Genomic DNA, 21,759 nt, shown 5'->3' with positions numbered 1-21,759 from the left:
GATCCTGCTTATCCTCGCCCCTTCCAATCCAGTCTGCCCCTGATTAGGGCTAGCCCTAGTCTGTTTTTCCCCCTCCCAGTTGAGGAGGAACACTGGGTTCTTCCACAGAGCAATCAGAGAGAAGACAAAGAAATGAGGGTGACAAAGATACAGAGTAAATCCTGAAATGAAGTGTCAGTTCTCAGTTTTAACTGATAGAATGAATTTACTTTGCTTCAGAAATTTAATGCAAAGCAAAACAATATGAACAAAGCAAGATTGCAATTGATACTTTCCAGCAAGGTGATTACTTTTTAATATCCAAAAATCTTCTAATCCTCATATTGGCAGGTATGAGCCATTTGTACCATCATTTCCCACATTTCTCCTGACATCACTCAGGAAGCTGCAAGGGCTTCTTCAGTGCTGAGAGCTCCCAGAGAAGCAATCATCTGACAGAGAATGTGAAGACAATCTTTCTTCTCAGCCTTCACCCATCTCAGTGCAAACAACCTAGCCTGCAAACTAGAGGGAAGCTGCAGTGCTGCTGTGGGGCCAGCCCTCTGCAGCCACACACTGCCAACCCCACCATGCTTCCAAACACCATTCAGGCTCTTCATCAGTTGTGTCCTGAATTATTTTTTTTTCTCTCTGTATGACTTCAAAATTGAAAATCCCATCTCATGTGAACTGGTAGCTCTCTGGTTTCATTTCAGTGACGCTGAGGAAGAAGCAGTGGTAAGTGGTGAGCAGATGAGCACAGGGAAATTCATGTCCTGCCTCAGTTCTCTACACAAGAAGCTGCAAGGTTAGTAATTTTCTAAGACTAACCTTGTTGAGCCCAAATGCTCACAGTTAGAATCTTAAAACCACATTACCTTCATCACTGAGGAATTCACTGTTCTAAGCAAATAATATCATCTGCTTTTAAATACATAAAAGTAAACACTATTAACACTCCCTTCTAAAAAACAATTGTTAAAGCATGGATGTGCATTTGCAAAGTCAAAATCCACACTCGGGAGATTAGCTACTGAGATTTCAAATAGTGTTATCTGGCCCCTGCACACCAGCTACCAACACATCTACTCACTGTAACTCTTACTGTCTTTACCATTCCTTAAGTGTATAATCCCTATTTCTTATCTTGGTAGACCAGAACCTGCACAACTTCCTCTGGATTTAACTGGAGTATTGTGTGTTACAGTTCCCAGAAAGGAAATATTTTGACAGACATATTTATATAAAACAGAAAGTTTTTCTTTGACAAAGTAGTAAAGCCTATTTGACTTCAACTATTTTTCAAAATTGCTATCTCTTTAAGCAATTAATATACTTTCTTTTCAAGTCTCTTTGGATTGAGTCTACTCTGTTCTGGTCTCTACTTTTTGTGAAAATCTTGCATTGGCCATAACAGACTTTTTCTTGTGATTATAATGTTTTAATAATTAAAAATAAGTTCCTGCCGCCTGCCATAGAACTCAGTGTTGTCCTTATGACAAGTGTTAAATCCTGTCAGAGATACTCACTTGTATTTTAAAAGGATTTATGCTAGAAATGATTACTGATCATTAGAAGTAGTTCAAGATATTAAACACTTGGATGTTTTCTATTTTTTTCTTCTTGGTTTGCTTTTATTTTTGTTTGTTTGTTTTTTAAATAAAAAGGGCACATCTCTCTCTCCTTCCCAGCTCCCCACAGTTCAGTATTTCTGCAAACCATTAAATTCCTAGAAAATGTCAGAAGCTGTCATCACAACTTCCGTTATGAGAGACTTGGTGAGGACTAACATTTAAATAAAGTGAAATCTCCCAGCCCATATGGCAGTAATTCCTCTTTATTACTGTAGTAACATATTTTATGGGTTTGTGGGTCTCATCCAGAAATGAAGCTGAGGGCAGTGAATTAGGAGACACAGATACTGTAGAAACATGACTCATTTCAAAACTGGGTGTATCTTTGATATTTAGCTAATCTTTTCATTGCCTCTGAGGCAAAACCTGTGAATTTCCCATGCTGCTGGAAAGAGGCTGGTTGGGAATGAGAAAGAAGAACCTGATAAAGGATACACGCTAGGTTTTTTTAACTGAACATGAGAGATGCTATTTACACTGCTCCCTGGAAAAAAAATAAATTGTAAAAAATTGTTACCCTAAGAAGCCAGGTTGTATTGTCCCTAAATATGCAGATTACTAAATTATAATAGCCTAAAAAGTCATCCTTTGCATCATAAAAATAATTTGCTTCCATGTGGAAAGGTTTTAATGAAAAACAGGGTTAAGGTGTGATACAGAAATACAATGGTTTGCATTTTTATCCTATGCAGAGGAGATAGTAGCTTTCTGTTTACCTCAGCCAGGGGATTAGGTAATATTGTAGCCTCAATGTTTGAAATCAGTGCTTGAAAATAATGAATCCCTTGAATGAGCATATTCCTACAAAGTTGTGGGGCTGGCTACAAGTACACAGGTCAACCTAGAGCCAATATGACCTGTTTCCTCAGAGACTCACAGGAACTGACAAGTAAGGAAGGTAAGGCTGTCACATTTTCTCCAAGTGACATTTTGGGAGATCTAGACAGGAAAGGTAGCAAAACGCAAAAGGATACACAGAACAGGCTGGCTGGGATCATCTTTTTTCTCCAAAAGCATTTCCAAATGTCATTTTTCACCTGATGGAATTGTAAAGCTAACTCCCCTGTCAGCTGTGCATCTACTTGGTGGACCCTTGTGGCACAATGCTTGCTCCCTCTGTACAGCTCTCCTCATCCTAAAGCAGCCAGGAGCTTCGGTGTGACTTGCCCTGTTAGATGATGCCAGCAAGTCAGCTCTGGTGAGGCAGGACCTGTTTGCAAGCCAAGGTCTCTGCTGAATTTATAAAATCTCCTGGGTGTGAGAGGTGTGAAGATGGCACAGCTGTTTCCTGTTTAGTTGCTTGCAGTGAAGATGACTTCTTCCCCTGTTGCCTCCACACAGCCTTCCTTTTGTCCCTAGCAGTCATGGTCACACAACACAAACATCATCCAATAGTACTCCCTGTTTAGTGCAAATAACTCCATCTGCTAGAGAGAAGGGTGGCCAGTGCAGCACCACATCAGACCCATGGCCCCCAGGCACCCCAGGATTTACTCTTTAACTGAGGTGAATAGCACAACTGTGTGTGCTTACAGCTAAGCATACATTTCAGAGATGTGATTTACCAGTGCTTAAAATACCATAATCCACTAGCCAACACAGGCTTGAATTCACATAGCCAAAAAAGCTAATAATGGAGGAAATGAGACATAAAGTTAACAGGAAAATTGAAAAATAATTTTTAGACACCTGGTTTCTTTTCTTAAAAACACATCTGCATATTGGTTTTACAGCAAGGATTTGGAAACAAAAGCTGTGCATAAAAGGATGTTTTAGCCTGGTGATGCTTCCTGTTTGAAGAGAATGAAATTCTTTCCACATCACATGAAGCCTTTCAGAATTGCCATTAACTTTCTACATAAAGCACCCCCTTAAAAAGATTCCTGACTCAAGCACCAAGCCCAGATAGAATGTGTTTTCCCTACCTCATGATGCAGGGAAACCAAATGCTGCTAAAATCCGTTTATGTTTTGAAAAACTGGGGAGTCTTGGTCTTAACATCATAAGCAGAAAAGTCATAAAGCTTGTTTTAAGAGACGGCAGCAGCAATACACAAATAGTTTTTTGATGCTGGGTAAGTAGTTTCTATACAGAAGTCAGTCTGCAAGAGAGTAGCTGGAGTGAAGAAGAAAGTTCATTTTCTACAAATAAAAAGGTAGATTTTTTCCCCCATGACCTGCTCTCTTGTTCCTGTGTCCAGTTGTTCATATGTTTCAACAGTGTCATTTAGTATTTCCTCTCCTCTTAATATCTTTGCAGCATACCAAAGTGTTAAATATTTTAAGCATGAAAGCTTTTCTCAAACCGTATGTGTCTAGAAGTGTCCCTACTCCTGTCTAGTCTAATAAAAGCTGCTACCTGTTACTCTCTAACATTCACCACATTACAAAAACACCACCACAAATCACACAGCTAAAGAGACCTCCCATGTGTTTTGAAATGAAAGTTGTATGCAGAAAAAACTCTTGAATTTAGAGAAGGGTATTTTGTACTAAGGCCTAGCGTTAGGTCTGGTTTGCTGGCCAGAGAAGCTACAAGCCACTGTCTGAATTGTATTCTACATCTCCCAAAGCAGAAGTTTAATATCCATGTAATAATTGATTTATAAGCCCTGTGTCTTGGCTCCATCCCTGCAGTGCATTGCCACTCCAATGTGTGGATTAATGAGCATTACAGTTCAGGTCAGAAGTATACCTTTGCAGTGGATTTTCTGTTCATTGCCCCTTGCCATGCCTCATCGCTCATCATGAGTAGACACCAACATCATTCCTTTTGGAGGACAGCATCACTCCTTTTTATATGCCATCATCCCAGGAGATTTTTTTTCAGCAGCGAATGAGCATCAACCCTATAGAGCCACTCTGCTGCCAAAAGAAAGCCCTCAAAATGCTTCCGTGGTGGACAGCACCTCCCCAGCACCAGTCAGATGGAGCTGCCCTGGCTGCCCCTGCCTCCTACCAGGCTGTACCAGGGGTGGCCACCACTGTGGCCTGGAATCCAGCTTGCAAGCCCTTGCTGGTGCCCTTGTGTATTGGGTTTGCATGGCCTGGGGCTTTGGTAGCAGAAGGGGTGGGCTCTGTGAGAAGCTGCCTGAAGCTTTACCCGTGTCCAGCAGAGCCAACCTCTGGTGGCTCCAAAGATGGATGCGCCACTGACTGGCTGGGCTAATTAGAGCTGGTGATAATGCCTCTGTGATAATAGATTTAAGAAGAAATCAAAACAAAAAATTGTGTAGTTGTAACTGTGGCCAGTGAAGTGTGGAGTGAAAACATGTGAGAAGAACAATTCTGCAGACACCAAGGTCAGTGCAGAAGGAGGGACAGGAGGTGCCCCAGGCACCAGAGCTGAGATTCCCCTGCAGCCCGTGGTGCAGTCCACGCTGAAGCAGCTGTGCTCCTGCAGCCCACAGAGACTTACAATCTGCAAGGATGCAGAGATCCACTCACAGCCCATAAAGGAGGCCTGCACTGGAGCAGGCAGATACCTTGAAGGAGGCTGTGACACTGTGGGAGGCCTGTGGAGAGAGGGCCCCTGCTGCCAGGCTGGAGCATCCTGTCCTTGGAGGACTGCACCCCATGGAAGAGTGACCCAGGCTGAAGCAGTTTCGGGAGGACTGCTGCCTGTGGGATGGACTCGCATTGCAGCAGTTTGCAGGGAGCTGTTTGCTGATCAGATAGAGCCATGTTGGAGAAGTCCATGGAGAACTGTCTCCTGTGGGGGGGACCCCACTGTGCAGCAGGGGAGCGACTTCTCTCCCCGAGCAGTGGGAGAAGCCTCGGGTGATGAACTGACCACAATCCCCATTCCCTGTCTCCTTGTGCCACTGGGGTAGGAGGTAGAGCAGGCAAGGAGGGAGGGGTGGTGGGAAGGTGTTTTTTCAAGGGTTTGTTTTACTTCTCTTTATCCTGCTCTGATTTGTTACTAGTAAGTTCACTTCATATCTCTAAGTTGTGCCTGTTTCGCCCATGATGGCATTTGCTGAGGGATCTCTCCCAATCCTTATCTCAACCCTTGAAATCTTTGCTAAATTTTCTTTTCTCTCTCCAGCTGCAGAGGGGAATGTGTAAGCAGCTCATGGGTAGGTGCCTGGCATGGGGCCAGCGTCAGCCCACCCCCAACCCCCCCCCAACTTGTCACTTCAATAAGCCAACAAATATTTTGCACATCACAAAAATATGTGAGTTTTTGTTGCTTTTAAGTATTTGAAAAGAGCTGCTCTGTCAGCTCCTGGATCTTACAGCGGTTACAGCGAAGAGCTCCACTCCTGGCAGCATTGGTCACTCCAGCTGTCCTACCAGAGGCAGGCAGTATGGAGGCTGTTTATAAGCTTTCAGCAGTGGTATGTTTAATTGCTTAACCCTCTTATTATTTCCTCCTGAGAAGGAAAAGAGTTCTTTAGCCTAGAAAATTATGATTCTGGAGCAGTGGAAATAAGCTGCAGGAAATATGGCAGGAAAGCCAGTTTTAACTGTGTGACCTTTGTGCTCAGGTCTCAGGTGGGACACATAACCATGGAAAAAACAATGTCCCACTGTGCCTGCCTGATTAGGAAATCATCCACTACCCAGGGAGGCATTTTGCACCTTTCTAGGACACCACAGACATGTTCTGACAGGAGCTCAGTGCCACTTGCAATAGGGATGAGATCCAGTAAGGGACATTTTAAAATCCAGCATTTTGTACCTACACATAACATCCTATGCTTATTACATCCTCAGTGTGCACTTCACTTACACTGTCAAATTTCAAATCTCACTGCAGGAGGGGGTGTGATTTCAACACAAATGCCTGTGGCAAAACTTACTTATTGGCAGAAGAGAGTTTATAAACAACCTAGGGTATTTTTCATCTGATTTATGCTGAGAAATCCCAGACACCTTGAGCAGAAGTAAACTAGGATGAACACATATTTTCACTCTGCAAGTAGTGTCTATATTTCACAGGGGCATGAAAACCCACACATTTCTATATAGTAACTAGAAAATTCTTTCCTCTATCTGAAATAATTTAAAGTTCTCATTTTTTACTGTGCTCTCATCCATTCTTATCATTTGATGGAGTTGATAGCATTGCTGTAGTGCTGATGATTTAAGCATAAAAGAAGCATTATAATTTTGCATTTCTTCCCTCCAGTAAGCTTTCAAAACATTGCTCTGGGTTGAGGAATAAATTAGAGAGATTTACAGACTGTCTTACTTGTACAACTACAATAAACCAATTTAGGTTAGGTTAGGTTAGGTTAGGTTAGGTTGCGCTAGGCTGGGCTGAGGGTCAGGGCAAATGCAGTGGAGATATTTGTGTTTAAAAACTTCTTTCTCGGGAAGTGCAGTGCTGTTCCTGCTTAGCGCTACATAGGGTGACGTGGTGGGGTGGGGTAAGAGGAAAGAGGAGGGGTGATCTCCTAACAAACAGCTGTTGCAGCTGCAGAGAGGAAAAAGGAGAAAGCTCAGGAGCAGCAGCAGCAGCAATCCGACCCTTGCAACAGGTAATACTTCTTGAGTGCAGGTGACACAGACTGCTCAAATGCAAAAACGAAAGGGGATAAACAGTGGGTGGGATGTGACTGTGGGAGAAAAGTACAGCAGCTGTACTCAGAAGCTCTTTTCTTCCTGAACTACAGGGATTGCAGCTTGTCGCAGGTGGGAAGGGGAAGATGAAGTTCAGAACAACATGACTTAATGTGACTTAGAAGGAAACCATGTACGCAGAGGGAATTTTCTAGTAGATCTTGCCTTCTGAGGTAAAAAAAAAAAAAAAAAAAAAAAAAAAAAAGGGAACATTGCTCTGTAGTTTCAGCACGAGGGCTGGTTCCTCTTGCGTGGTCAGCCAGCACGGGCACACGGGAAGAGAGCCGGGCACAGGAGTCCTGAGGGGCAGGGAAGTCCTCTGTGCATGCAGGCCGGGGTGGGACCCTCCTTGTGAGACAACTCTGAGAACAACAGAGGTGTAGCCTTCCTCCTGGGACCCTGCAAGGGACACACAGATGGGGCAAGGGCTGACCTGATCTGGGTGCCTCTGCTGTGCTGTCACCTTAGCTCATGGGGGAGCAGGGTCCTGACCACCCTTCAGACCATACTTGCCGTGTATGATAGTTACCACAGAGACACACTGAAGACCTTTGTGATAAAAATAATAAAATGCAACAGCTACACTTTGTGAAACTTCTGCCCAAGGAAATACAACAGGCTTTGCAACTAAAATGATAAAATCTTTGCTGTGTGTGCTGACATTTCTTACATTTCATCTAGTTTTCTGGGTTTTGAGCCCACAGAGAAAGCAGATAAGTTTTCTGCTAAGCAAGGCTGATACTACATATGATAAGTGCATCCCTAGCATTTCAAAGTATTTGGCATAAAATCAGCCACAGTAAGTGAGGTGAAACCAGCAATTGAAACAGCAGACAGCAAGTGCAGCCTTCTGGGTCTATCTCCTGCAAGATCTGTGTTTGTTTCTTTCTCCTGTCATCAATGTAGAGTGCTATGACCACCCTCTCCCCACAATGCCTTCAAATAAAAGAAACCTGAATGTCTCAAAGCAAATCACAATACAAGGGAGAGATGTGGCAGCAGGTCAGGCACCAGGGTAGCAAAGTGAGGTTTAGAAGATAACCCACCAAGTCTGAGGCAGGCTCAGGGCCTGAACCACTACCTGATGGATGGTCTGTGTTTTGTCTGCAGCAATGCTGCAGAAGCAGGTTCTGGGAGTGAAATGTGGAATCATCCCTGCGGTGAACCGATGGGAGCAAGGGGTCTAAATAAAGACCATCTCTTTTGCCCTTCACATTTCACATAGAAGCCTGTGCCTGAATTTTGTGTTGTAACACAGAGCTGTTGCGACAGGGAAACAGGTTATCTTCAGCCCGCTTCTGTTTCTATAGGTTAATAGGTCAGCCTTTGGCTGAGAAGGTCCTTGGTGAAAAGTTGCATTTCAGCTTCCTTTTATCACACTGAAATCACCTTTCAGTCTCTTCAGATTTCTTCACTTCTGCGGAAAGCTTTTGTTTTGTCTTAAGTACTTTTTGTGTGGGGTTTAACAAAGTAAGCTGAAAAACTGTGATGCATTCTCAGATCAGGGCTGTTTCCTCACAGTGCAGAATTTCAGCAAGGGAGGGAACTGTGCTGCTGACAGCTCTGGGGCCATGATCTGTCCGCCATGTAACACCAGCACACTGCCCAGCACCACATCTCTACACCCCTTGGGGCCCTCCATTAATGTCAACAGTCTGTACACATTTCAGCAGTCACTGGTATATTTTAAAGATGATGTGTTCTAATGTGCAACAGCTGCCACACTGCCAAAACACTAATGTGAGGCTGAGTTTACAAATAGTACTCCCTGTTTAGTCAAGATTAAGTACCTTAAGAACTGCAAAAACAACAGTTTTCTAGCCAGCCAATGCAGGAAGACTTTGGAAAATACAACCAAATTACTGAAAGACAGGCTCTGAGGATGACAGAATGATGTAGCAAACTAAACTTCAGAAGAGAGAAACCATATGCTCAGCTTGCATCCAGTGCGAAGCCCACACAGCTGTATCAGACCAAAGAGAGTGGTGGAGCTGCTGACAGGAAAGCCTCAAGATTTTCATATCTGCTCCTCTAACTTCCATACAGTAATTCCTATCCATCCAGTAATAAGGCTGTTTCTTAACACAGAACATAGCTCTTAATTTTTTGTCTTTTTATAATATATAGTTTCCCACCTTTTTCTTACCACAAGATGGAACAAAGTGTCATTCAGTAACAAAAAAGATAGAATTTGTGTTAAACTGTAATTGATCTCACCGGACTTTACTTCAATTCAGTTGTATCTTACTTTTCCCAAAAGGAAGGTATATATGGAATAGATTCCTTTGTTTGGGTCCTTATATGGCTTATTTTCACAGTATCAAAGGAAAATGATGTCTTTTGGGAAATATTTTATTCACACAATTTTTTTGTGCTTGTAGAAGAGATGAGGTGAATAGCTGTCATCCTACATAACTGGAAGTGAGGAAGACAAGCACTTTGTATGACTTCCGTGGGATTTACTTACAATAAAGATTTAGGAGATCAGTTTAACTAGATCAATTTAAATAACTCTGTATTGTTACTTATGATCCAATGCTAGGAATGAAGCATAGGCATTTATCAAATTTATATAGTTTTGAACAGAGAAATTTATTCCATTTGTTAATGCACAGATACAGATGATGAAGTGAAGTTTTTTGGCAAAGACATGTCACAAGAACACACAGGATCAAGGCACAACTTGAAGCAAATACTACTTATTAGGGCAGGAAATTAATAGGTCCAACATGGGAGATAAATTCTAGTACAAAATTAACAAGTTCATTTCCTAAAAAGTAATCTTACAGCTGGAGGACAGGTAAGTCTCTCTTTTCAGAATAGACCAGAAGAAAATACATTTATGGGAAATTAGGTGTATCCAGAGTTCATGAAGTTTTGCAAAAAGTCAGATTGTCCACGAAAACTAGGTTAGAATAGCTACAAAAGTTAGGAGAAGATTTTGTTAATTAAATGCAACTTGAATCCAGAAGTTAATGGAGTGCCTTTGTTTAGATACTTCTTCCTCTAGAGGCACAAATTTCACTTTGTGGCCACCAGACCACCCTAATGATTGGTGGGAACTCTGAAAATTTTTCCGGGCATATCCTAAGTATAGCAACAAAGGGAGCCTTTCATCCATTAGACACAGTTGTGTTCTGGGACCTCTGAGAGACACACAGAGTTTTCACTGATCTGTTTATATTTCACAGACTCAAACAGTGCTTTGGGTTGGAAGGGACATTAAGAATTGTTAAGTTCCACTCAGCTTCATCTAGTTCCAACACCCCTCTCATGGGCAGGGACACCTTCCACTCGGCCAGGTTGCTCAGAATGCCATCCTTCTTGCAGCCTTGAACACTGCCAGGAATGGGGCATCCACAGCTTCTCTGGGGAACCTGTGCCAGTGCTCCACCACCTTCACAGTAAAGACTCTTTCCTTAATATCTAATCTTGCCCTGCCCTCTTTCAGTCTAACGCCATTCTCCCTTGTCCTGTCACTACATGCTCTTGTAAAAAGTTCTTTTTAAAGTTTGCTCCAGGTGCTGGAACACTACAATTAGATAATCCTGAAACCTCTTCTTCAGCCTGAACAATCCCAATTGTTTCAGCCTTTCCTCACTGGAGAAGTGCTCCATCCCTCTGATCATCTTGTTGACCCTCCTTTGGACTCACACCAAGAGACTGATGTCCTTCCTGTGCTGGCACCCCAGAGCTGATGCAGGGTTCCAGGAGGGGTCTCAGCAGAGCAGAGCAGAGGGGCAGAATCCCCTCCCTCCCCTGCTGCCCACACTGCTCTGGATGCAGCCCAGGACACGTTTGGCTCTCTGGGCTGGGAGTGCCCATGGCTGGGTCATGACCAGCCTCCCATCCACCAGCACCCCCAAGCCTTTCTTGGTAGGGCGGCTCTCAATTTCAGCTCTTTTCCTTTGATTTATTAACATGTCCAAAGAGGGTGCAATTTCTTCCAGTGTTTCTTACAATGTTTCTTACAATGTAAGTCATATATTTTATGACTTTATGATTTATTATTTTCACTCTCTGCAGCTTTACCATGAACATGTACCTGTTTGTATATGACTTAATGCAATTCTGTGGACATTCTTGGATATTTACAAATATGATCATCAGGTTCATGACATTTGGAAAAGGTAAGGCTCCTTCTCTATTTCCCTTGAACATTTTAAGTGGCAGTGACAGACACAAAGAAATATCAAATTAGAGATAAGATTCTGAACATGTGTATGTCCAGTACCAGGGACTATAATTCAACCAGAAAGACACTCTATTAAAAAGGCAGAACAAATTACTTGTGCTTGTCTTCTACCCGTGCCACACTGAGAATGAAGCTCTTGTTTTGTTAATGAACTTTCATATTCAGTAGCATGCTAGTAGCATCTGAATTAGACATAAACCTAAATGTGACTAGGTCCAGTCATTATGGCAAATATTAATCTTACTGAAGCCACTAGGGGAGAATATCTCTGTGGTTATTGTACATGACTATCTCCAAAAACATTACAATATATTTCTCTCTATGTTGCCTGGGGTTAAGACACAAAACCAGAAAACTAGTGACTGGAAATTTAAAATGTCTTATAATGGTGGACAGTTGTAGGCATATAAAATGCCTACTTCCTGGACTACTTGTTTTCAGCAGTGCAGATACAGGCAGGAACTCAACATCTCCTAGTGTTTAGAAATTCCTCATGCATTTCCTCAACATTTTCTCCTATTTAGAAATACCCTAAAGCAGTTATCTCTAAACCAACACATCCTGCACAGTATTTGCTCATGCATTAGGTATAGGGAATTTAATTATTTTCTCAGCTTTGTGCCTCTGTATCAGAGCCACACACACAGAGAAGATTGCCTCCTTCATCCCCTGAAGCTTTTCTTCTGCTACCCAGAAGTTTGGTACTGCATAAACTTTATTTCTTGTCATCTCCAGTGATAATAGGGTAAAAGCAAACCCAGTAGTTGCTCCAGACTTTTACTGTATAACCATCCTCTAATCTTCTAAATTTTGTCTGTAGATTCACTGGCTGACACGTTTCACTCCATAGGACTTGTAATGCGCCTTTGCCAGTTGTTATCTGTACTGGAGATGCTACACATCCTCATCGGCATTGACAAAAGCCGCCTCCTCCCCAGGTTTTTGCAGGTAAGTTTGTTCTCAAGACTCTCCTCTCGTGACCAATCTCCTCTTGTGACCAACACACATCAACCATGGCTGCCCCTGGGGACAAGCCCAGGCTGGACTACCATGAATACTGTACCTGCACCCTTCCTCAGGCAGCCTGGTTTGCTGACAGTTTGCTAATTGCAAATCGCTTCCTCAGAACTGGGCTGGTTGAGAAAGAACTGTCCTGTCAACTTACTTCTTTTTGAGTGAAACTGAATCATGACTACCCCATGCTTGGTCCCCAGTGCAGATACAAAAAATTTCCAGATGAGTGTCCACCAGCAGAAGTGGGTCAGTGGCCAATGGCAGTGATCAAATTAAACTGCAGGGGGGCTTGGCCCTTCTAAGTTTCTCCCTACATAACCTCCCAGCATCCCTGTAGTCCCCCGAAATTATCTTCCCCTCCTTCCATAGGTGATGCACTCTCTTCTTTTACCCTGACATCCACTAAGTTCTCTGTTTAACCAGGCTGGTCTTTTTCTAAACTAGTAGTTTGTTTTATGTTCAGCTGCAGGCAGAAAACCAGCCAAAACATCACACACTATTGCAGAAAGTAAGGTGACACTCTGACGTTTTCCTTGCCACACTATTCTTTTTTTTCCTTTTGGGTGCTAATCTCAGGTTTTGTTATTTTTTCTTAATGCATTAGAAAAAAGCAAAATGATGACTTGGATTTACCTTCAAACCTTTTTAATCCTGTATCTGCATAATGGTGAAACTCATATTTCTCTCAGCAGTCAGAAGGTAGAAGACCAAGAGTAGTTAGTTATGTTTTTAGTTTTCTGGATAGCCCATTTTTGTCAAATGATGTATTCATGGATCAAGATGTTCCTCTTTTCAAATCTCTATTAACTGTCTAAATAACTAATTAACTAATTGACTAATACAGATCTCTGTTCTTTACACTGCTCCCTAAGTATGGTAGCAAATTCATCAAAATGCAAATAGCTGCTTTTCCCTACCTAAATCCTTTGATTTACATACTTTGATGCTAATCTAGGGGAGAATGAAGACTCCTGTCTAGTATGACCTGTAACAAATCTCACATGTCATGGAAAGAAGAGCAGCCTGCTCTTAGTCATTAAAGCAAGCCTTGTCCTGGCAGAGTTTACACATTCCCCAGCCTTGACATAATCTGTTTCTTCCCTAGACAGACTTGCACAAGGCAGAGATCAGGGAAGCTTGCACAAACACTATTCTCTGTTCTCTGTTGCCACAAATGACATTAGTATGAAATGTATATTCTGAGCAAGAAAACTGTGACCTTTCTTGGGCAGTGCAGTTTGTGCACTGCTCTTCTGGGCAGCATGGAGAGGCGGCTCAGGGAACCATGTGGCACTGTAACTCCCAGTGTTCACCTCACACCAAATACAGTTTTGGATCTTTGGTTCTTTCCCCAGCTGCACTCTCACCACAAATAACTCTCTTCCCTTGATGTTAACAGCAGTCTCATGCTGTCCAAACAACATGTATAAGCTCTTTAGTGGAGACTCTGCTGTCCTGTGGGTCACCCACTTCTGCTGAGTGTAGGTTAAGCAGCTGTGTGCTGACACTAATCCCACATGCCTCATCACACTTTCTTCACTGCCTCTTAGGAAGAAAAAAAAAGGTATGTTTTCCACAATGAACTAGGGCAGGACAGTTAGTTAAGAGATGTTTGCCTTGCTGCAGCCTACTAAACTGCTGCACAATCAGGGCATTGATAAAGGTGCAAGAATTTGATAGTGGCTGCCTGGTTCTGTGCTCCCAGTCACCTATTCCAACCCTGAGCTTAACATATACCTTGTAACAGGTATATTCATGCACATCCACAGTGAAGTTCACCTTGGGTGATCACTAGGATTAGAGAAGAGCTGGCTCAGGCAATGTCAGGGAAGCACATGGATGAACAATGAATATATAAAAATGTATAAATGAACACTGAATAAAAAAAGCTGTGAAAGGGCCCCGTGGTGGCAGGTTGTTCTGCAGCAAATACATATATTTTACATATATATTACAGGAAATACAAGAGGAAAATGAATACTCGAGTGAAAGATTTATGCCTAGTATTGCATTTGTTGTGGTTTAGTAGCATTTCAGAAAAACACTTTGAGATACATGATACAGATAGTGAAAAAAACAAACTCAGAGGAGTCTTCTGGAAAAACTCATTGAGGGACAAAGTCTCAGGCCACCAGGCATCTGAGAAGAGCAAGGTAGGTCAAGGCCAAGTCACACCATGAAAGAAAGATGAGTCCTGCGTGACGGATGTGCTGGGGTAAGGTGAGGCAGGGGATGGTCACAAAGCTGTTTCAAAGAGATGGCTCTCAGGCCATTTACACCTTAAATAATTGGAGGAGGGCAAGAGAACATGTCACATGTCATTGTTGTCACCAAAACAGAAGGTAATGAAATGTGTTAGTCTGGCTAGGGACTAAAGGCTGACAGGACTGGCACCATAGCAAGGAGAGAGGAAAGGTCTAAGAAAAGACTAGTGTTTTTGTGAAACAAAGAGCAGTTCTTCATCCTGTGCAAACAGATTGGATTTACTAAACCAAATGCAATGTACCATGGTTTTGTGATAAAACCATTATTTTTTAACATTAAATACAGTGACACTTTTCTCACTTTCTTTTGGGTTTTTTTTTGGTTTGTTTTTGTTTTGTTTTTTTGTTCTTTTTTAATATACACTAAATTGAAGAACTATGTAAGCATTTCAGGTACCAATACAAAATTGCACAGTCATAGTTATTAAAAAATGTAAGTGAATGGGCTATTTTCTCTAGCCAAATTTGCTCTGTTTTGCTGACTTGATTAAAAAACTCAGTCTGCCTTGCAGAAATTTATACCACTCTACAGAACTTGCTGCATCTTATGAGAGATCAGTGTCAGAAAAGGAAGGTAACTCCAATTTGATTTTAAAGAAGGACTGAAAACTGAAAACATTAGGTTTATGCTTTGTGATATGTTAGCACATACTTCCTTTTTATGAATGTGAAAACACAGGACTTGTAGTTTTGTGCTTTATTTTTTATATATTTTAAAGCAAGAGAGTAACTACAGAGAGTATCACATCTTCATTCATGCAAGGATGGACGATCCATACAGGAAACAATCCTTAGCTGAGCAGCAATACATGCATTTTATCTGTGTGTATATGTGTGTATATTTATAAATGTACATGACTCCATGTGTATATGCATATGTGTGTACATATATCAACACTGTATTAACATACACTACTCTTCTCCAAGAAGTACCCTGTCTCTTCATTGCAGAAAATGTCCCCAGGCTTTTTGCTAAACTCCTGCATTTACCTTTGATTTGTGTGGGTTACCTAAAGCTTGGAGTGCTTTAAAAGGAAAGAGAATAAAGGCAAGCAGGCAAGCAACGTCCTGATTTATGCAGAAAAAGAGGTAGGATGCCACTGTCTGTTCTCATGGGGACATCACAATTGTCCTGAGCAGCCAGCTCTGTGTCCTGCCCCTCAGATGTGCTCCAGACCAAGGCCAGGTCCTTCCAGTTTCAGTGTCTGGTGGCTGCAGCCCATTGCTTGCCAGATGAAACTGCAGTCTGACAGGAACAAAATACTTTAAGGTGACCAGTTTGTGCCATATGCAATTTCCTGCTCTTGCAAGTGCTTAAGATTACAGTGTGATTACTGATTTCCATCATGTGTAATTAGTAAAGCTGCATGACTCTCACCTTCCCCCGTATGAACCTCTGATAGAGGAAATCTGCTGAGCCCCAGGGAGGTGGTTCTCACTGCCTCATGTTTCTGCTTGTATCCTGGGAAGAGAAGACAATCCACAGCTGCTTCTGCTTCCATGTTATAAGGCTGAATTGTGGTCATTCTGTCTGACTGGCCAGCACATATCCATTTGAAACTGGAGTTTCAAACTGGAGTTTGAAATGGTAACTACCTTCCTACTGCTTGTCCTTTCTCTCACTGAAATGGGATCAGATCCTGACCATTTATCTCATGCTGTTTTTCAGCACATTTCCACCCAGTCACTTTTTGAAAAGTGAGTGACCATTTGTAAAATCTTCCAGCTCTGACATCCAAGAACATGTCCATCTTTTCACTATCATGATAAAGCCCTTGGTCTCCAGGACAACTACCTGTGGCAATTCCCTGAAATACATCTTGCATTAACAGTTTCCCAGAACTTTCTCTCCACATCTCAAGTCTGATTTTAGGGTCAGTAACAAAACGGCCACACCATCAATGCGCCATTCTTTACCACTCTTCACCTAACAATTTTAACTCAGATTTTATCTGTTCTCTCCAGCACACAATCTCACCCAGTGCTTACATGGCTTTTACCTTTGTTTTGATTTCCTTCTTGTGATGTTTGCCCTGCTGTGTTTCTTGTACCTCTGTTCTATCTGGTTTCAGGTCTGCATCAATACTTCCAGTTCCCCCATGTTTTTGCCATGTTCCTCAGCATCAGTGTATAAGCACAGGACATATATGAGCTCTCACTTTCTGTTTCCTGACCCATCTATACAAAAGTCTACCAACATCTGACCTTTTTAAAAATCAGTTCCTCAGTTACAGACCTATGGGATCAGCAGCACAAGATGACGGTCATAGGAGGGTGAGAAACAGGAAAAATGTTTTTAGCTGTTGTGGCCCCCCAGTGCTTTCCAAGATGAGGAACCAGATCCCTGGGGGATAGGCATGCTCTCTTTCTGTATGAAAAACTGCTCTGACGTAATTTTGCTGAATAGTGAAGGCTGCTTTATCTGACAGATGTGGTTTATGAAAAAAAAAGAGAGTTGGTGACCAGAATCGTCCATGCAGGAACCTGTAAATATTATGTAGCAAAACTACCGCACAAACTTGCTGGGAGGCAAAATTCTTACTTTGTTTAAGGCAGGAGTCCAGGGAAACCAATGAAGAATAACAACTCTTATAAAAACAACCTTGGTAATCCACTTTTATTTTGTAACTTTTAACTGACTTAACATCTGAACTTGTGAAATCACTACAACTAACATACCTTATGGAAGACATGGCATTGGGTAAAAAAACTCAACCCAATGAAGCTGTATCAATTCATACCAACAGCTTAGGTGCATGTTTTCTACTTCAACACTTTCAAATAGAGTATAAATCAGAATGAATTGTTACTGTTCTGGGACAGTTTGACAATTCCTGGCGGTACTGATACATTTACTTTACAGGACAGGGCATGGATACTGTTAGAAGAGTTGTCAGGAAAGCTGCAAAAAGACACACTTGTTTTTAATTTCTTGAATTTTAGTATTACCAAAGTATTTATTTTAAACTGGAGACACTGCCTGTTTAATCTACTTTATCTTTTCATTTGTGGGTTGGATAAAGTTCAACCACTAGAAAAATTTTAGGACATAAATACTATTGCAATCATTCATGTAAGTGACAAGCTTAAAGCCACTTCCCGTAACCAAGATGGAAAGAAGATAAGGAATTCTACTTTTCCTCCTTCTTTCTGCAAATCTTACATGAAAGAGATTCCTTGGGACACAGATTTCCAAGATATGAAAAACAGATCGGAGAGTGCAAGATTAGTACTTTCTGGCATATGATCCCCCCAAGAAGGGCCTTCTGTACCCTACTGCCTCCCACAAAGCCTACAAACAAGGAAGCTTATCCCTGCCAGCCCTCTGTGGAGTCAGGTGCAGCAGGAGTAGTCCTTGCTTCCATGCCCTCTGTGGGCTAATTGACAGGTTTGCTTGGCTACAAACCCAAGCCATCCCAGTTGGAAAGCCAACTTCCACACGTACCACAACAGGTCTTTAATGCTACAGCCAGCAGTGGCCACTGCTCTTTGCTGCAGGACCTTGAACAAAAGAAGGTCATGAAACAAAATATTCACTGCTGATTTTGTGTAGAGAAAACTGGATCCATTTGTGGCCCCCTGTTTTGCCAAAATGCCACAGAAATAACAGTTACAGAAGGCACTACCTGAATTCAAAGTTTTCTTTTCTTTTCAGATCACGGAGAGAATAATTGTTTTATTTGTCGTGATCAACAGTCAGGAAGAAGTTCAAGGGAAATATGTCGTGTGTGTTTTATTTTTCCTTTGGAATTTATTAGATGTGGTCAGGTAAGGACAACATCAAAACCATGAGGGGAAAATGGGTTATTACTGCCAGCAGAACTCCACCCCCATTGTGCAGCAGGCTCATTTAACTGTTTCAAAATTGGCAAAGCGTTATTATCCCTTTTTAAATAAAATCTTGAACTTTTAAAGTTACCCAGTGATTTTTTAAAGAATCCACATGGTTAAGAGGCAGAGTAATTTACAGATGTAAGATGGAGTAATACATTAGCAGACTGCATTAACATTTGTAGTTCAAAGGCTTTGATGTTTTTAATAACAGTTTAGAAGGCAATCACAACTACTTTCTGGAGAACAGCAATTCCTGAAACCATCCTGGTTGCCATTACCACCCTGTTGCTTTATTATTTTGCTTTTTTATTCAGTTTGAGCCAAGATTTACAGCACAGTACGGCAGCACCAGCAGAACTTCTTGCAAAGGCAGAAAGACTTTTGTGGATTAACTGGACTGTGGTTTTCAAAAAGCCAAGAGCTGCTGCAGGAGACTAACAGTTTTGGTATAGCAGGGCACATATCACACCACAAGAACAACAGATATTTCCCATATGTAATGTAAGCCTCTGTGCACCTCAGTTTGTAGACTTAGAGCAGGTACATACAGAATTAAGAAGCATTTTAAGAAGACACAGCTCTTACAGCAACTTACGTACTGCAGCAAAACTTTTTTTTCTGCTAAAATGGCTTTCTGCTAATTTAAATATATTGCTTAGGGGACTGACTGAAGAACATGGTTTTAGGTAGCATAGGAAACTTATGTTATAAAAGAGAACTGAAACAGGAAAGTGTCAGAGAGTATTGATAAAGAATTTAAGTCAGCTTCAGAGTATTTTGCAATATATTTTAATAGGCTGCTACTTGTATTAATTGATTATAGTTTCATCCCATTTCTTTTTGAAGTTTGTAAAACTAAAACAGTAGAATCTAATCTGAATGAAAGGGTTCAGTGCAGCTGGAGAAACGCCAGAAATATAATAAAATATTGGCTGTGAAGTCCTGTCAGTGCATAATAGTACCAGTGATGCAGCATTATTTTCTACCCTTGCTAAAGAACAGTTAAGCAGCACAGCAGTAACAGCAGGAAAGCTACTGTGGTCTGTAGCAGCAAATGACCAATTCAAATAAAGCATAGTACAACTCATAAAAATTTAGAATTCTTACCTGATTTATTTTACAGCATCTGTGCCATGTCCTAGTATCTCAAAGAAGTATTCATATCTAAAAGTGCATAGGCATCTCTCCCATCCTTTAGCCAATTACTCTTAAGTATTACAAGTTTTTCCACATAAACTTCTAGAGACCTAAATTTCTCTGAAGGGCTATTTATTACGCATCATGGCTAGTGATATATGGAGACTAAGTTTGCATCCTTCCTGCTTATACAGTAACAGCCCATGGAATTGTGTAGAGAGGGAGTAACTGTTTCCTTTTTGTATTTGGTTGGGATTCAGCCTTAAAAGGAACAATAATTAAAAATTATTTTAATTACCCTGAGGTTGCGGAGGGCAACTTTGAGAGACAATGGTCCATTTTCAGCCTACCACACCCTTCAGTCCAGATACAATGCAAAATTAATCAAATTAATCAGTAAGAAGGGAATACAGGAAGTGTGTTTAACACTAGTTTCATCTATCAGAAAGTCTTGGGTAACAGATTTACACATCTCTAGCAAGCCCACAGTGCAAAAAGTCATTCAGGTGACCAAAAATGCAATCAGACCTGTTTCTCCAGTGTTTGGAGAGCTGCTGTACCACTTTAAAATCGAAACAAGATTAGCTCACCTTTGGAGACTGAAGTACTAAGCATTCTGGTCTCCCAGTGAGGAACAGTAAGAGCCACAGTAAAAAGAATATGCTGCAATACACTGCTGAGCAACTAAGGTCCAGGAGAGGGGCAGATGTAATACAGGTTACGTACCTGCAATTGCCTTCCTGTTTAACCTTCTCCAGCACTGATTCAGCTAGGTCAGTAGCCAAATCAGGACTGTCTCGGTCACAAGTGAGAGTGATATTCTGCCTGCCCCTCTCAGTTGCAACACCCCCATCTGAAATCCATTTTCTGATGAACTTGTATGAAATAATGCTGGTTTCTGATGGAGCTTTCTATCTGGAAGGCTTTATACCTGCTCTAATGGAGCACCATAGATAACTCTTCTGAAAAAATGGACCATCTACTTTCAGGGATTGGAGTCTGAACAAAAACTGTTGCTGGCTCTGAAATTTACTCAGACAGCTCCAAGCTCTTCTGAAATTCCTCTGAATTTTCCAATAGTATATCTTTATTCCAAAGACATCATAATTTCCTCTGAGCTCATCTGCTTTCCTCTTACTGCAGGTACACTTACAACATGCTGGCAAGGATGGGCCTATACTACCTACCACTAACATGGCTCAACTTCTCATTGTGCATCCCCTTTTATCCCCTTTCAGTTCTGGCTGAAGGTAAGGAAGTAGGAAGGGTACCAACTACTTGCCTCCTCAATATTCTTCAGTAAAATGTCATTTGCTGTTTTGTTTAAAATAGTTCCTCATGTGTTGCCAAAGCTGTCATAAATGTTCCTGTACCTTCATATTAATGTATGTCACTTCTGTCTCACTTTTCTGTTATTTTTTCTTTAACGGGGACTATCTGGGATTTGGGGCTTGTGTGTCTGGTAGGTTATGGGTTTTTTGTTTTCTTGATTTTGTTTAAGTTTTTTTAAAATATGTGAAAGTGTTCTTTTTTGTAAAGCAGAAAGCAATCCTCATAAAAGACATATGGATTCCTCCCTTCCACACTGAGTACACTAGACAGTAAGTTCCAAAGCCTCTCCCCAGCTGAGGCTGACCATACTGGCTCAGACCATACTTAGCAAGTTATCTTACCTACATCAAGAACTCTGCCCACTGAGAACACACTGAATGCACTTGTTTCTGACAGAACTTGTTAGCAAATAGAATATACTTACTAATTCTAGTATTTAGAGCAATTAGCACCCCAAACCTGTAATACTGAACTCAAGGAGAAAACATGCATATTTATATGAATGCATATGTATGTACAGGTATATAAAATACTAACAGTAATTGAGTTGTTCATTATGCTTTTTAATGATCTTCTACTTCCTTTAGACTAAGGATTTACCGTGTTTTTACAGGATTTGCAATTTGTGTATCACTGCCTTATTTTGAATCCTTTGGTACATACTCGATCAAGCTACCATTTCCATTCACCTTCTCAATCTACTTCCCCTATGTTCTGAAAATGTACCTGCTAGTGCTCTTTGCAGGTAAGTATCTCGTCTTCCAGAAAGCTGGGTCTCAACACAACTGGGATGCCTATGGCAA

The 21,759-nt window shown here is 41.4% G+C and overlaps 1 protein-coding gene across 6 annotated transcripts in view; it reads left to right on the top strand.

Annotated features, from left to right (window-relative positions):
* Window positions 1-6,999: 6,999 nt before the first annotated feature.
* HACD4 (3-hydroxyacyl-CoA dehydratase 4) overlaps window positions 7,000-21,759 on the top strand; it is a 37,696-nt gene continuing 22,936 nt past the window's right edge. For 3 of the 6 annotated variants that reach the window (XM_033511377.1, XM_015653071.3, XM_015653067.2), the window contains exons 1-7: window positions 7,000-7,098; window positions 7,234-7,353; window positions 11,207-11,310; window positions 12,196-12,323; window positions 18,309-18,421; window positions 20,768-20,874; window positions 21,570-21,701. In XM_033511377.1, coding sequence (XP_033367268.1) covers window positions 11,214-11,310; window positions 12,196-12,323; window positions 18,309-18,421; window positions 20,768-20,874; window positions 21,570-21,701 — 577 coding nt within the window. In that variant the 5' untranslated portion in view covers window positions 7,000-7,098; window positions 7,234-7,353; window positions 11,207-11,213. The remainder of the gene's footprint in view (window positions 7,099-7,233; window positions 7,354-11,206; window positions 11,311-12,195; window positions 12,324-18,308; window positions 18,422-20,767; window positions 20,875-21,569; window positions 21,702-21,759) is intronic. The other 3 variants (XM_015653069.2, XM_015653070.3, XM_015653068.3) reach the window with 3 other exon arrangements.

The sequence above is a fragment of the Parus major genome, chromosome Z, assembly GCF_001522545.3.
Source record: "Parus major isolate Abel chromosome Z, Parus_major1.1, whole genome shotgun sequence".
Taxonomy (NCBI): domain Eukaryota; kingdom Metazoa; phylum Chordata; class Aves; order Passeriformes; family Paridae; genus Parus; species Parus major.
The sequence above is the reverse complement of the archived record's forward strand: the minus strand, read 5'-3'. Positions and strand labels throughout refer to the sequence as shown.